The sequence below is a fragment of the Tigriopus californicus genome, chromosome 6, assembly GCF_007210705.1.
Source record: "Tigriopus californicus strain San Diego chromosome 6, Tcal_SD_v2.1, whole genome shotgun sequence".
Classification (NCBI taxonomy): Eukaryota; Metazoa; Arthropoda; class Copepoda; order Harpacticoida; family Harpacticidae; genus Tigriopus; species Tigriopus californicus.
The window spans coordinates 3,498,889-3,513,456 of NC_081445.1; the positions used below are offsets into that span (position 1 = coordinate 3,498,889).

General features: G+C 43.3%; 2 protein-coding genes across 2 annotated transcripts in view; one reads left to right on the plus strand and one right to left on the minus strand.

Annotated features, from left to right (window-relative positions):
• LOC131882398 (potassium channel subfamily K member 13-like) overlaps positions 1–2,562 on the minus strand; it is a 6,432-nt gene extending 3,870 nt beyond the window's left edge. The window contains exons 1-2 of the mRNA XM_059229528.1: positions 2,551–2,562; positions 1,766–1,897 (exon numbers count right to left, since the gene is read on the minus strand). Of these exons, the coding sequence (XP_059085511.1) occupies positions 1,766–1,897; positions 2,551–2,562 (144 nt within the window). The remainder of the gene's footprint in view (positions 1–1,765; positions 1,898–2,550) is intronic.
• A 7,417-nt stretch (positions 2,563–9,979) lies between these two features.
• LOC131881760 (uncharacterized) lies at positions 9,980–12,711 on the plus strand. Its single transcript, XM_059228710.1, has 2 exons — positions 9,980–10,144; positions 10,656–12,711. Exon 2 carries the CDS (start codon positions 10,688–10,690, stop codon positions 12,593–12,595), a length of 1,908 nt encoding a protein of 635 aa, XP_059084693.1. The 5' UTR covers positions 9,980–10,144; positions 10,656–10,687; the 3' UTR covers positions 12,596–12,711.
• The last annotated feature ends 1,857 nt before the right edge of the window (positions 12,712–14,568 follow it).

Genomic DNA, 14,568 nt, shown 5'->3' on the forward strand with positions numbered 1-14,568 from the left:
CTGGCATGTTGACTTTGATTTTACCCACGGACTAATGTTTAGTTGATTCACTTGAACAAGCCACTATAACTTTGTAGGATTCCCGTTTCACGTTTCAACAATGACCACAGATATATCAATTTCAGTTCCAGGAACAAGTCAAAGGAGACATACATGGTTAGGTAGGCTCTCTAGTAGAAGAGTAACAAGCATTGAAAAGCGACCTAAGGCGCAGCCTCATGATCCAAGACAGTCAATTAAACCATGGAAATACATCGGAAACGTTAGGTGACAATGCGTTGTAATCCTCTGACGACTTCAAAAGGGGGCAAGGTCATGTAGATTCTGCTTCGGGGGTTTTTTTCTTTACTTTTTCGTTGAATTTGGAGTATTTCAAGAAGTATTTTTAGATATCGGAGGGAAAGTCCAATGTAATCACCCAACTTCAAAAATGATTTCAAGTGAGCGTTTTGGATTGGTCATGATTGGCCTGATTGGTCAAGTTAAATGTCAGATACTAGCACTGACTTTTTGAGAAAATTGCCCAAATCATGGTTTACGTGTATTTGATGATATGACTGTGCTAGTTACTTTTATGGTTATGCTCAACGCCAAGCTGAAGTCTTCACGGTAACCCTTTTGTCGACACGAAACCGACATCCTTTTATTGACAACGCTGGTTGAAGTTGGTGATTTAGTTCGACTTTCCGTCGAAAAAGTCGTCGACAGGATTAGAGCACGAATTTTCACCTAAATTGTTCCGTTAGCTTCCATTGTTATAATTTTGGCTTCTTGATCTTCGAGGCTGCGCCCGTCAGGGGTCGCTTTCATGCTCTGTACTCTTCTACTAGAGTAGCCCTAGGTTGAGAGAATGATTAGAAGTCGTTCGCTCAAGTGGTTTTTCTGTCATCTCGTGCATGTGTGTTACAGAATAAAAACACCTACGAGAACATGTCAGCTTTGTTCAAGGAATGAATGAACTGGATTAGCTCGCGTCTTTAAATAACGATTTCGGCACTTTCAATCCCAAACCACATGAACACTGGACTCTTTCCTCTTTTTTAGAAAATAATCGGACAACTCAAGAAAGGTGGGCGTGGCAAAATGCGGCCAGAAAGTGGAGAATCTGACCTCAGAGGCGTTGTCTTACGTGAAGGTGAGGAATTCTTATGGGTGAAACAGGACGCCAACGCGAGAGCAAGAACGAAGAGAGCCTGGAATTTGATCGAGACCATCTTCCATACCTCTTGGAGGAGTATTAAGACTCCTTTGGAGGTCCTTAGCCACCTTCAGTTACATGGTGTGCATTTGCCAAGAACGTCAGGATGGATATGATCCTTCCCAGTGCAGATCTGTAATATCGAAGTGGCCTAGTACTTCCGAACGCCGCATTTTTCCACATGAAGCCACCCAGGCTGAAGAATCATGTATCCAGCAATGTGATAAAAGTTCCCATAATTAGTAGGTTGAACCAGTTTTGATCGATACGATATTTTCTGAAATAAATCAAGATCCGAAATCAGTTAAACAAACCGCTGGAAGTGTTTTCGGTGACAAATGAAAAATCGTGTTATCAATCGTCGATATTATTCATTATTACTTCCTTTGACATTTTAGACTTTTTTGTTTTGGTCGAGGCAACTCACGAAAATGTCAATATCCCCAAGCCGATAGCACTGTACGTGATGAAGGCGGCCGTTAGAACGAGTCAAAATAGGTGATGTCTTCATATAGGAGATGAAAATGGCCACCGAGCACAAGAAGGTGAGCAGGATCACGCAATCACGGACGGATGAAATCGCTTGTCATCGTGATACTGTTGATTCAGCTTCGCTTCATCCAGGATTTTCATCCGGGTGGCCGTTGCTCCTTCGCCGATCAAACGATCCCCATTTTCATCGTGGTCGTCGGAGAAGGACTGAAGGAGGTATTAATGATAGATGGTTTGCCATGATAATTGCCATTGGAATCACTCACCAAATGCAGATCAACAGCCAAAATATGGCTTCATTACGAGGAGTCGAAAGACGCCTCCAAGTTTGACAATGTACCACAGAAAATCGGAATATCCGACCAAGCTATCCAAGGGTAAAAGCTTGCCCCAAAAGTCACGGGGACAATATCTCCATACCCTAAGCACACAATGATAAAGAAAGGAAAAAGAACAATCGAACAAAATTAAAGCTAATCAACTGTTGTGGTTTTGAACGGATGTTATGAAGGCTTGAGCGAGAGCATATCCCAACGAATCTCATCGGGGGTGTGGCGAACCTTGGGCGCAGCTTGCTGAACTTCTCCAACAGCTCCACCGCTTGGAACGAGTTGTAGTCGGGGGTTGCCAACGTTGTCTGATCATGTCCGTGATGTTCTTGAAAGAATCTTCACCTGCTCTTGACTCTCCTTGCGCACCGCTCAAGATCGATTAACCTGGTCGGCAATTCGATTTCCATGATCAGGGCTGCACATATCATGGACAAGATGCCTGGGGATTGTAAGATAATAAATGTGGATCAATGTTTTACCCGTACTTATATCAACATGGAGACTTGGAACACAAAAGGCAGCACCTACATTGAACGTCATGACGCAATGAGCCGCAGGACCGGTTTGTTATTCAAGAGGGTGAAAGGCCAGAACAGCAATAATCCTCGTCCTCATCGTCGTCCTGTTCTCTTTGGATTCATTGACCGAAGATGTCCTCCCTGATGGACTCGGCCTCTCCGGATTTGTAACTGATGGGCGAGTGACACGCCTTCGGGAAAGCATGGGTCGAGGGTTTATTCTGAACATCTTCCACCACCACTTTCTCCTCATCCGCACTCACTTGACGCCGGCATCTAACGAGATTCACGGCCAGTGTGGTGTGATACACCCTTTTCGGGTCGATTTTCCCGCCAAACTTCTATACAAAAAAAGTAGAGCGGCGGAGAGTATTTTGCTTTGTTGTGGAATTCCACAGACACTAATTGATGCCTTCCCTACCTTGGCCGTGGAGATCGATTGTCTTGACGATTGGACCCCTCCGAGCAAGTTGCCGATCACTGCATTTGGACACCGTCTCACTAAATTTCTTCCTCTTCTGTGTCTTCGTCCCTGTCGTTGTTGGGCATGGGCATGACGGGGCTGATCCGACTGCTGACTGGGGAGCGCCTCCACATCTCCACCCGGTGAGTGATCCGGGCAGGGTTTGGACTCTCAAGAAGTGATCGGATCGCTCAAGATCGACTCTAAGGTATCGAACCCTTTGGGCTTGGATTTGTTGGGATGATGCTTGTCCATTCTGCCATACTGGTTTACTTGCAATGAAAGCCCCCTAGGTATGGTCAAGTTCAAGGCTCCTTAGATGATTTCAAGCACACTTTTGAACTCGAACCGTCACGATCGGTCTGAGAGAACCAATGAGATGAATACCGGCCTACCTGCTTTCATGACGAAGGCCTCCCAATTTTTCCAGAAATGTCATGAGGAAAGGAGGGCCTAGCAAGGGCGTTCATGGAACTCGTTAAATGCCTTGGTGAGGCTCACGGACAGTCTGAATAATTTACAGACTAGAATTTCTGACTCCTTGTCAGAGGGAATGAATATTCTTTGTCGACAGTGCTAGTATTAAGGCAAGACCAAAGCCTCTCTAACCGCACACACATTCTGGTGGCATGAGGGTTTATGTCCCTAATTTAAAGAGTCTATTTTCATCCCGCCAACTAGGACCAACCAACGCACCTAACACGCTAGAATAATTGCCTCAACGACGACTCGTTTGATTGTTCTACTATTTTTATTCGAGAGTCTTTCACATAATATTCAGTCAGACATGCAGAAAACTGCGCCAACCATTCCCGGATTAACGATGTCTTCTGATTCCACATTTGTCCAAGATCGAAGAAACCCACGCAGAAAGGATGACGTACCCTGCGATGTGGACGCAATTCCGTAAATCATTAAATTGAACCAGTTCGAGCGGTAGGAGATGCCTGGAATGACAGAGACTTGTTCAATTAAGACACAGAGATGAACAAAAGGTCTTCCTGTGACAAGGACAAAACTAAAAAAAGGCTGTTTGAACCAAGTCAATGATTATTTATTTTGCAGGAAAATTGAACTTACGTAGATATCGATATCCCCGAATCCGATGTGCTGTATGTTATAAAACAGGCATAGACGGAGTTGAAGTAAGTGATATCTTCCATATAGGATATAAAGGCTGCCACGGAGGCCATGAATACTAGGAGAATGACTCCAATGATGCTCGGATGAAATCTCTTATCATCTTGCAAATCCTCTGTGATCGAATGGGGCTCGAGCTAAGACGATAGAATACAGGAGACAATGGTAGTTAATTGACTTTTAGTTTGTCTGAGGGGTTGTGTGAGCTTCACTTACCTCGACCGGCCCAGATACGTCACAAATACATTCTTCAATTGCTGTCGCATGCGGTTTCGCCCAGGGAACTGCAATTGAATCTGAAACAAAACAAAAACCACGACTCGAGATGACTTATTGTTGGATGTCCACTCGGACGCTGAGAATGACGTGTTAGTCAATTATGGAATTACACGCTCGGTCGTCATTCTGGGCCTTGCTTACCTCACAGAATCTGCCATCTGATAAATCAGTCTCATGACCACGACCCGGAATAAAGCGCCCAACTTGACTACATACCAAATGAAGACGGAATCTCATATAAAGCGTACACAAGAGTGAACAGCTTGCCTCCAGGGTCACGGAACGATATCCCGTAGCCTTCAACAAATGATTTAGGAAAAAAAAAATCAAATGTTTAATTCGGTTTAGCAAAGATGGACCGTGTGTTCATCGTACCTGTCGTTGACGAAACGGAGTTGACAAAGGCTGCTCCGGCGAGCATATTCCACGGAATCTCGTCTTCAATGTCGGTAAATTCATTGAGGGCATCGAGTATTTGACCAAGCGTCTCAATGGCTCGTTCTCGTGGAAATTGATACCTTGCAGCATGTAAGTCAGGTTCCGATGGAGCCGTTCCACCTCCATTTGCAGGTCATCCTTGGCTGCAAAGCGGCTCAATTGTTCCGGTCTCTCCAGCTCGACGAAAATTGCCGCACAGATCATGGACACAATGCCATTGAAGCAAATCACCAGGAACAACCGCAAAATGGGACGGTTCCTGAGAAACCACGGCCAACAGCAGCACTCGTCCAATGGCTGACTGGTTGGTGATCAAGCGACTGAAGATCCCCATGGAACGATTCCGAACCCCCTTGGGTCTGAGTCGATTGCGATCCGTTGCCACTTGAGAGTATGGCGGTGGGGGAGCCCCGTGTCATCACTCAATTTGCGTTTGGAAGATATTCGACTTGTCTCCTCATCCACCGTAAGCAAGGCCAGCGTGGATTGCCGTTGTAATCTGGGCGGGATCGACCGAAACTCCGATTTGGAGGAGGAGGAGTGGCCTCCACTTCCACCAAAGAGACCCTTAGTTATTGGAAGCTCGACACTGATTCGTGGAGAGGACTCCATATCAAACGAAGACGTGGAACGTCTGCGGAGCATCTCTACTCTCGGCACCTGGAATGAACAAAGTTCATTCTCAACTGAATGGAGTTCACTCTCAAATGAACACATCGGAATAATATATTTGGTTCGCTTTTTCCCGATAACGGTTTTTTTCCTCCCTCAAATTGTTTTGATGACTGTGGGAGGCCCCGCCACCAGGCATCGGTAATTCAAGTCGTATGTTGGTACTACACACTCTTACCCCCGGCAAAACGGTTCCACTGGTGTTCAAGATGATATCAAGGATGTGATAGGGCGTGGATGGTCGTTGGTCATCAACTTGCTGGCCATCCATGGATACGAAGAATATATTCGACATTCCACTGGCAAATTCTCTCGCCCAAACTCTAACGCACTCGTTGAGCTCTGGAAGTGTGCTACAATAACTCCAAGTCCATCCATCCAGTAATCAATAGGGCCTTCTTCATTATCGGTTCTCCCTTCACCGTGCATAAGATATTCGGTATTCGGTTGTGGAGAGTTGAAGGCCGTGCGTGGCGGAGATCGGATCCCAACGACAGCGCGACAAAGCCAAGTGATGAAGGATACGCGGATCACGCTCGTTCTCTTTCGGTTTACTCTTGGAGGGGGAAACGCCAAACTCTGACAAAAGCGCGTTTGAAGTATTACCTAGGGATGGCAGGTACGGTGTCTCGTAGTATGAAGAGCCAGCAACAGTCTCCGCACAATTCAGTTTTTCTAAGGCTGAATAGATACAGAGACAAGTTCGGAAAGTTCTTTTGGACATAACGGGAGCTGCTCTACCGGTATTTGCTTATAGACTATGCATGCCTAAATACATAGTTGAGTATGGTGGAGGTACAAGTTTGATTGAAGGTACTTTAGAGTAAGAAGGGCAGTCAAACAATGAGAGCTCGTTTGTGTTGTTCTACAACACGGCTTTTAAATGAAGAAAAAAAAAAGTCTACAAACTATAGAAGCAATTTTATCCCTTCCTCTTAATCCTAGACGCATCAACCAGCGAAAATTATGGCTATTAAACGAATTTTTGAGAATTTGCATAGAACAGATATATCGTAAATCTGTTTGCGAGGTACATTCAAAATTATCTAGACCCAACCAAAATGAGACAGTCCCTACCCATTTCCATGCTAAGAGTTCTACTACTTTCGAAATTGGTCATTCTCAGTGAAGGCAAACTTGCAGAAACCACAGGAAATGAGCTCCAAACCCTTGCAAACTTTGTTTCTTCTAGTCTCGCCAAACAACATGAAAAAGGTTGATTAAACGAAGGGAAGAGAAGGTCTTCATCCATTATTGCTGCTTATGTTACAATCACTAGGATTCCAAAACTTTTGACAAATCATTGTGGATGTAAAGTGGAAGATAATGTTTTCACCCAAAACCTGGGCCTTATCAAGAGCAAATTGAACCACAGCTACGAATAAACCTTTAGCTTTCAAGGAGTACCTAAAAACATGCTTTACTGACTATTGTTAATCACTTTTCATCACTCGGACACTCCCTTCGGTGTATTATTAGAGAATAGCTTGTAGTTTTGTTTTGTTTGTTACGAAGTGGTTTGTCTTGGATAAAAACTAATCACTAAAATTTTTACTTCGAACAGCAAGTTGTCCATTAACGCACTGTCCACAGAAATGGGCACGAAGCATGACATGTCATTCTCTATAAAGTTATCATGGAAACGTATTATTAAGCGTCCAATCATATAACTAAAAGGGGGAAAAACTTGGCACTTGAAGCTTAAGTTTGTTCTTGAATCTTCAAAATCTGGGTGGTTGTAATATTTCATGGAATGAATCAAAAAGAAAGAGAAAAAAGGGTGCACTGAACATTTGTCACATCTCACAATCCATATTAATTGGTCGATTGATCACCCAATGTAGGTAGCTTAGATGTATGATTAGGGCTCAATATTACTAGAAACGGCAAATGAATCGGCTAAATGTTTATTATTAGTATTCGGTCATCTTGAGGCGTTTTAATTATCAAGACGTTTTTTTTATCCAAATTTCCTCACAATTAGCTTTTTAGTTTCAAACGATTCTAAAATCGACTTTTTCCTCTCAACATGTTTCATCAATTAAAATTGATATTAAAGCCTGGCACAATTGTTCAAACTTTGTTGTATTTTGAGAGGCCAGAAGGTTTTTTGTCCTTTGTGGCCATACAACATTTTTGTTCATCCTGAATTGTGCAATGATAACTAAATTGAATGTACTCAGAGGGATATCATTCCCACGAGCGATTCAAATTTCCTTTGTTTGTTCGGAGTCAGACGACAGCTCTCTCGCTCGGCCTGCCATCTGATGATGGGTCTCCCAATTAAGGATATTCCCGCTCCGTTGTCACAGCCAAACGTGCAACATTAATTATTACCTCAGCCTCGGGAATGATCGCAGGTTCGCCCATATAAGTTGTTAAGGCAACAACTCATACTGAACTTAAGTACCGCAAAGAAACTTGGACTTGGCAGGCCTGGGATTGAACCAGGATTTGCAAATTGGAGAGCGGATGCTCTACCAATACAGTACTCCAGCAAGCATAATTGCTAGTAGTAATAATGCTTAAGTTTCTGTAAAAGTAAAATCCAGAAAATTAAGTTTGAAAGAGGAACGACGGAATAATCACTTCGGATCACAACCGTAGTGTCGGTCTGGAGGAAAAGAGAGAACAAGAAAGAGAGAAATACATCCAACTCTGAAAGGACTAGCTTTTTCAAAAATTGTGTTGTTTTCCTGAAACTTTATGGAAACTTAATTACTATTGTACCAAAGTCGAGTATGTAGGATTGAACTTGGGCTAACCCTGGTTTAAAATTCTACGTCTGGCAATGTTCTTTCATCCTCTATTTTTATTATGTTGAATACTCCTATTACTTCATTGAAATTTGTTGCAATCCACAACAACGTAGAAGAATTGTTATGGTTGATAAACGACGTGTAGTTTGCAGGGTCTTGAAGATGCTTGAGGCACAATCGATAATGTAGCAGTAGCTCTTCTGACCATTGAAGCATGTATTTTGCTCGGTGAATCCAGTGTGTTAAAAGATCGATAGTTGGCTAGAACCTGCGGAGAAAGAAATCATTTGAGCAAATACTTGATATTAGACAAAAAAAGAGACTGTACTGTGTACGCCATTTGACGAAAAACTTCAGTAAGTGTTTTCACAGGATTAGACCTAATCATAACTGAATCAATATCCTCTTCAACCTTACTCAAGAGCCCAAGTCATGACAGTTTCGTGTCAATATTTGTGTGCATAGCATTCATTTTTGTAAAAATTGAAGCTTGTTTAAACTGGACTTAGAATATATTTTCATTTCTCGGTATGGCCCGAGAAATCTTGGGAGTGATTTCACGTATCCTGTTTACTTCGGAACTGGAATTTGGTCATGATCCGAAACTCGCATAGCAATTTCCATTTCCACAGGAACAGAGTTTCACAGAACAGCTTCAAGAACACAAAAGGACGCTCTCCACGATTCACGGGCACATTGAGGGCCACAGAGAGCGCCATTTAAAGCACGTCTAGGTGCAATTAGTCGAAGTATATTGAAGTTAGGACTTTCCAAAACAGAAAAAAACTTAAAATTGGAACAGAAAAGGCAAAATAAGTAAATACAATTTGTAAAAATGGAAAGAAATGCAGATGCTTTCGGCTGCTTCTCATGCCAAATAGAATCATCAACAAAGCTTTGAAAAGTAAAATTAGCGGTATGCAAAAATGCAAACGAATATCAGAAGAGGGTAAAAGTATTGTCAGTATGAGTACTTTGTTCGACATGTTATTTTCTCGCAAAAAATGTTCTAGGAGCCAGACGAAAGGGTAAAGTGCACTAGGTTAGTAAAGTTATCCTTTACATTTTCTGCGATCAAAACAACTCGGTGAATTCTGAATGATTTTACTAATGAGCACAGGAAAGCGCTGATCTATGAACTGCATCCGCTTCAACTGCGTTTGGCCAGTACTGAAACAATTCAATTTTAAAAGCTGAAGACATGTAATCTTGACAGGTTGAGCAAGAATGAAAATAATCAAGCCGTTCAAGATAAACATCATTCAAAAGAATGCGAAGCAAAGGTGCTGAAATGTGAAAAACGGATTTCTTGTCAACGCGCTCATTAGTTACGGGAAAGGAGAAAAATCAATAAAAAATTAACTTGTTGAACGATGTAACATGCAGGTAATTGTGAATGAACAAAATAATGTAAAGATTGCAATCACTTTTCGATCGACATCTTGTTTCAAAAAGAGACTACTCTAAATAGTTTGGTTAGCCTATGGGTCAGAACCGTCAGAACCATAGAAAACCGAGTATCCATGGTCAGAACCGTCAGAACCACATTTTGGGGGTCTTCATTGCCTCTCTAGGTAAGCAACAAAAACCCATGGAAAAACATAGTTTACCAGCAACGTAGCCAAATGTATGATCTAGGGATGTTTCACCTTTCCTTCATTGCCAGTCTAGCTTCTCTAGCTTAAAAAAACCATTCACATGTTTTTTTCGAGTAATCCATGGGGTCACCCTGCGCGATTTCCCCAAAACGATACCAAGTCAGCTGTCGAGTCAGTTGACCGGCATCAGTTAACTTAGCGTCATCAACGTGAAAAGACGTACCTTCGAAAACTCAAGAGCTCACAGATCTGGCGGTGAGGATCGCGTGCTATAAGCGTATTTTTTCGGGTTTGGATCCAATTGATTTGTTCAGTGTTAGAAGATCTTATCCTGCCACTTTGCCCTTTTCTTGGGAAGTGTTAGGATTCTGAAGATATTTGTGGATTTCTATTCCTACTTTCCAAAGCACTTTCCAAGATATCACCAAATCTCGCTTCTGTTCTTTACTGTTAGAGCGCGGAAAACGAACGTCCAATGCTTAGACAATTTTTCAAATACGCATAGTTGCAAGGAATCTGTACAACGAACAAAATCCGGTCACTTTAACTGCAAATGCTTTGGGTGCAGATAACGTAACCTTGTCACCAATAATACATCAGCAATCATTCTCCTCGTCGAGATCAAATAATCATAGGGAACTTTTAAGAGCCTCATCGCCAATGCAGTTTCAATCCGTTGCCTTACTTGTTCTGGGCAAATAGTGCGGTCGTGGATGAATTTTCCAACAGAAGGTACTAACCAGCCTTCTTCCCGGCCACTTTTTAGGTTTGCGATATCCTCGCGGATGACCATCAACCATGTCGGAGGGAGAAATAACGGATTCTGACACCATGAGTGACATATCAGCTACATCAGACATTTTTGTGAAAAACGAAGCTACTGACTTGGACGAGGAACCAACTCCATCCATTTCTCCAGCCCCTGTTCGTGTCAAATCTGAGTTGACTGATGATCACGAGCCCACAAGGGCCATTTCTAGTGCTCGAAAGTCGTCAGCTATTGAAGTGGAGCTAGAATTGCTCCGACCCATGTGGAGTGCGGCCATGCGGCTGGAGAATCACGAGGCCAGTGAAGATCAGCTGCAGACTTTGATTGCAGAGAAACTAGTAGAAGTTGGCAAGCTGATTCCTTTGCGGGCCAAATCCGAGAAGAAGTTCAAAGATGATTGTCTCATGATGTGCCAGATCCACGAGAACCTTACGCAAATTTTAAAAACCCTTCAAGTCAAGGACCAAAATGATCCCTCGGTCCGAATAGAGGACTATCAAGCCCAACTGTTGATTAAGGACTGGGAAACCGTCCGCTTGCCCATCTTTGAAACCGACTATCAAGAAGCATCACGGTTCTGGTTCAAGCCTCATGCCGATCCCCTTCTGCACGACTTTTCTTCCATCATGAACAAGTTTGCCCATCTCATGGCTCAATTTGAATACGAGCGCTCAATCCGGCCCGCCATCCGTGATCAATCCGCCCAAGATAAGGTCGGTGGTCAAGGGTCAAAGAAAGATGTTCAAACTCGACTGGAAACTGTGCTTGTCACGCCCAAATTAATCAAGCCCTTTCTCGGTGACGTCACGGACCCTGAAGTGTTGACCAAATTCACCAAGTGGAAGCGTTCCTGGCTGAACTTGGCCCAAGAGATCGAGTCTTTGCCTGGATCGAATTCGACCATCCTTCTCAAAAAGCTAAAAGCCTGTCTATCTGGTCCCGCCTTGGAAATGATCCAGAAATACCCTTCGGATGCCAAGACATCGTACCAACTCGCCCTCCAGGATCTGTTTGACAAGTACGAGGACCCGAGCCGGATTGCCACCTTGTGCGTCCAGAAGGGAACTGATCCCAGTCCGTCTGATACCGAACATGTGGAGGCAATCAGGCAATCGATGAGTGTCTTGCATAACATTAGAAATGTCTTGGAGAGTGAGAAGGTGGATATGTTTAACTTTTCCGTGATCACCTCCTTCATCAATGCCATGTCGCCGGAAATGCAAGCCGAATGGAACAAGTACAAGAAAGAGAAACAGCAGGCCTACGAACGCATCCGTGAGACTGCCCATGAAATGGACAAGGCCTTGCCCAAGTGGATCGCTGGCATGGTCGAGAACTACGACCATTTCAACGCCTGGTTGTCGATTCAACGTGAAGAAGAGAAGAAAAAGAAGAGACAAGGGGATCATTTGCCCTCAAGTTCAGAATCCAAATTGTATTGCTTTGTCTGTGGACCGCGCTCCTTTGACCACCAGTTGGCTCGGTGTCCCGTCGCTTTGCAGATGTCATTCAATCAATGGCAAGACGTTTGTCTACAAAATTCAATGTGTTTCAAATGCACCCGATTCTTGGAGCACGGCCATAAGTGCTCCACCAAATGTCGACTATGCTATGGAAAACGGCGAGAGGTGGAACACCATATCCTGATGTGCCCCTACAGCAAATATCGGACAGGCCCTCTGGACGAGGAGTCCCCCTCTGCCTCGCGTTCAACTTCCAAGCGGAATCATCAAGGCCCAATGAGACCGTCCAATTTTTCCCCCCTCAAATCCGTCAAATCTAGCCATTATGGAGCCAAATATTCCTATTCGGGTCATGAAAGGGACGCTTTGAAGAGGTCCACCCGTGATGATTACTCTACGCGCTTCAATAGAGATCGCAGTTCCCGATCCGGTCGAGATCGAAGTCCCGTTTGGGGATCGGGTTCTTCTCGATGAGGATTGTCCAAGGTCGTTGTCATGGCACTCCCGGTTCCCCGAACAACTTGTCCTTATTTTGTGCCTTAGATACGCCTAGGATATCCTACTTTCGCGCAATAAATGAGAACAAAATATTTTCTAATTTTTTGATTTTGCACATGGTGAAAAAAGCGGTTGGCAAAGGGAATCTCCCAATTGGAATCGGATTGCCCGCGTGATTTACTATTATGGCCACATAAGTGAGATTCTGGCTTCGATTAATTCACTGGCAAACGTCTTTGGGGGGGAACAGAAACTTTGCATATCCAAACAGACATTTAAAAAAAAATATTCGTCTGGGGGTTTATCTAAACTACTTCAATTGCGTAAAACCATATTCACATTGAAGAAGCTAAAACCGGATGTCTGTGTTGCGATCACTTCCCTATCGCTATTGGGAATGAAATGCCCAGCAGATCAAGATGGTAAACCTACATAAATGTTAGTTAACTCTATTTTCATGAAGTTGCTAAAGTCAAAGCCTACTCGGGACCTCCGCAATGTACTATCCTCGGCCCAATCCTCTTCATACTCGTTATCGCAACACAACATGAAATACCGCTGGAGTCTTCAATCTCCTCTTGTAATGACGACAATAGGCTAGTGTGTGGTAGAAATTCAACGAATTGGAGAGAGCTGCAAAGCGACATCGACACAATATATGATTGGGTGCAAGCACAGAACATCGATTCAAGTGGCGATAAATTTCGTATTACGACGTACGACCAAGTTGGTACAGACACCCCAATATACGTACATAAATATCTAATAGAACCCGATCCAACTAGTAAACGCTATCAAGGATCTTGGAAGAATTTTTCAAGACGAAGACACATTTGAAGAGCATGTTAAAAGGCTGGCGGTTGTATATATCGAACATTCAAGTGCAGCGACACATTTACTGTGAAGACCCTGTACAAATCAATAGTCCAGCCGTATTTTGAATAAGCTTCCTAGAGCATATCAAGTCCGGCAAAAGTCAGACTCGTACGTGTCCTATGAGTTTTTTACTTTTTCCCGGACTCGCCGAGTCTGGACTCAAGTCCGGCAAAAAACTCGAGTCCAGCAAAAACTCGAGTCCGGCAGAAGACTCGGGTCTTTTTCAAAAGTCTGTTCTTGCCAGAAGACTCGTCTAGCGAAATCTGAAGAAAAATGAATATTTTTTTTGTGACGAGTCCGGCCATTTTCTCCAAAATCGAGTAAACGACTCGAGTGCACTCGGTCTCGAGTCAGGACTCGACCCAGCACTAACGCTTCCCCAATCTGGGCCCCCATGAGCCCTTGAGGGTAAAAAAAAGATTGAACGGAGGACAATGGAATTTTGCGAGATGTGTCAAAGGAATGTCGAAATAAAGCTATTGGGAACGCCTTGAATCATTGTGATTATGTTATATTCCACGTATTTATGAACGTTACCTAACCTGTGTTGTATTCAGATTTCTCCATTCTCTGGGTCCAAATCCAGGAATAAGACAATGTTGTAACGAGAGACGGAGAATATCACTTGAAATGCCCCATAAATTCAGTCCCTCCAATAAAAAGCTATTAAAGGGCTCGAAATCTTCTTTTGTTTTTGATCGGGCACCAGCTTTGTACAACTTACTGGTGTGCTCTCTTCGACGATTGCTTTCATTAGATGACCCACTTTTAAGTTTTAAATGTGACTTAGATTGCTTTTTGTGAACTGTCCAAGATTAACCTTAGATTCAAAGGTGCCATTGAGCTGCCAATTCAAGCACTTTACAAAACCAAATATTTAATTTAAAAACCCGAGAATCAAAGGACGAAAAAAAAACCAATGAAGGAGAGCCAGAAAGAAGAGTGGAGCATGTCATTGTTCTAAATAAGTTCGAACTAGTCTGGATTCTCGAGGGCTTGAAGGTGCTCTCTGAACGCACATTAGGCCTCTACGGTCACTACAATTGACCCTAAAACCGAGGTTGGGATCAGAG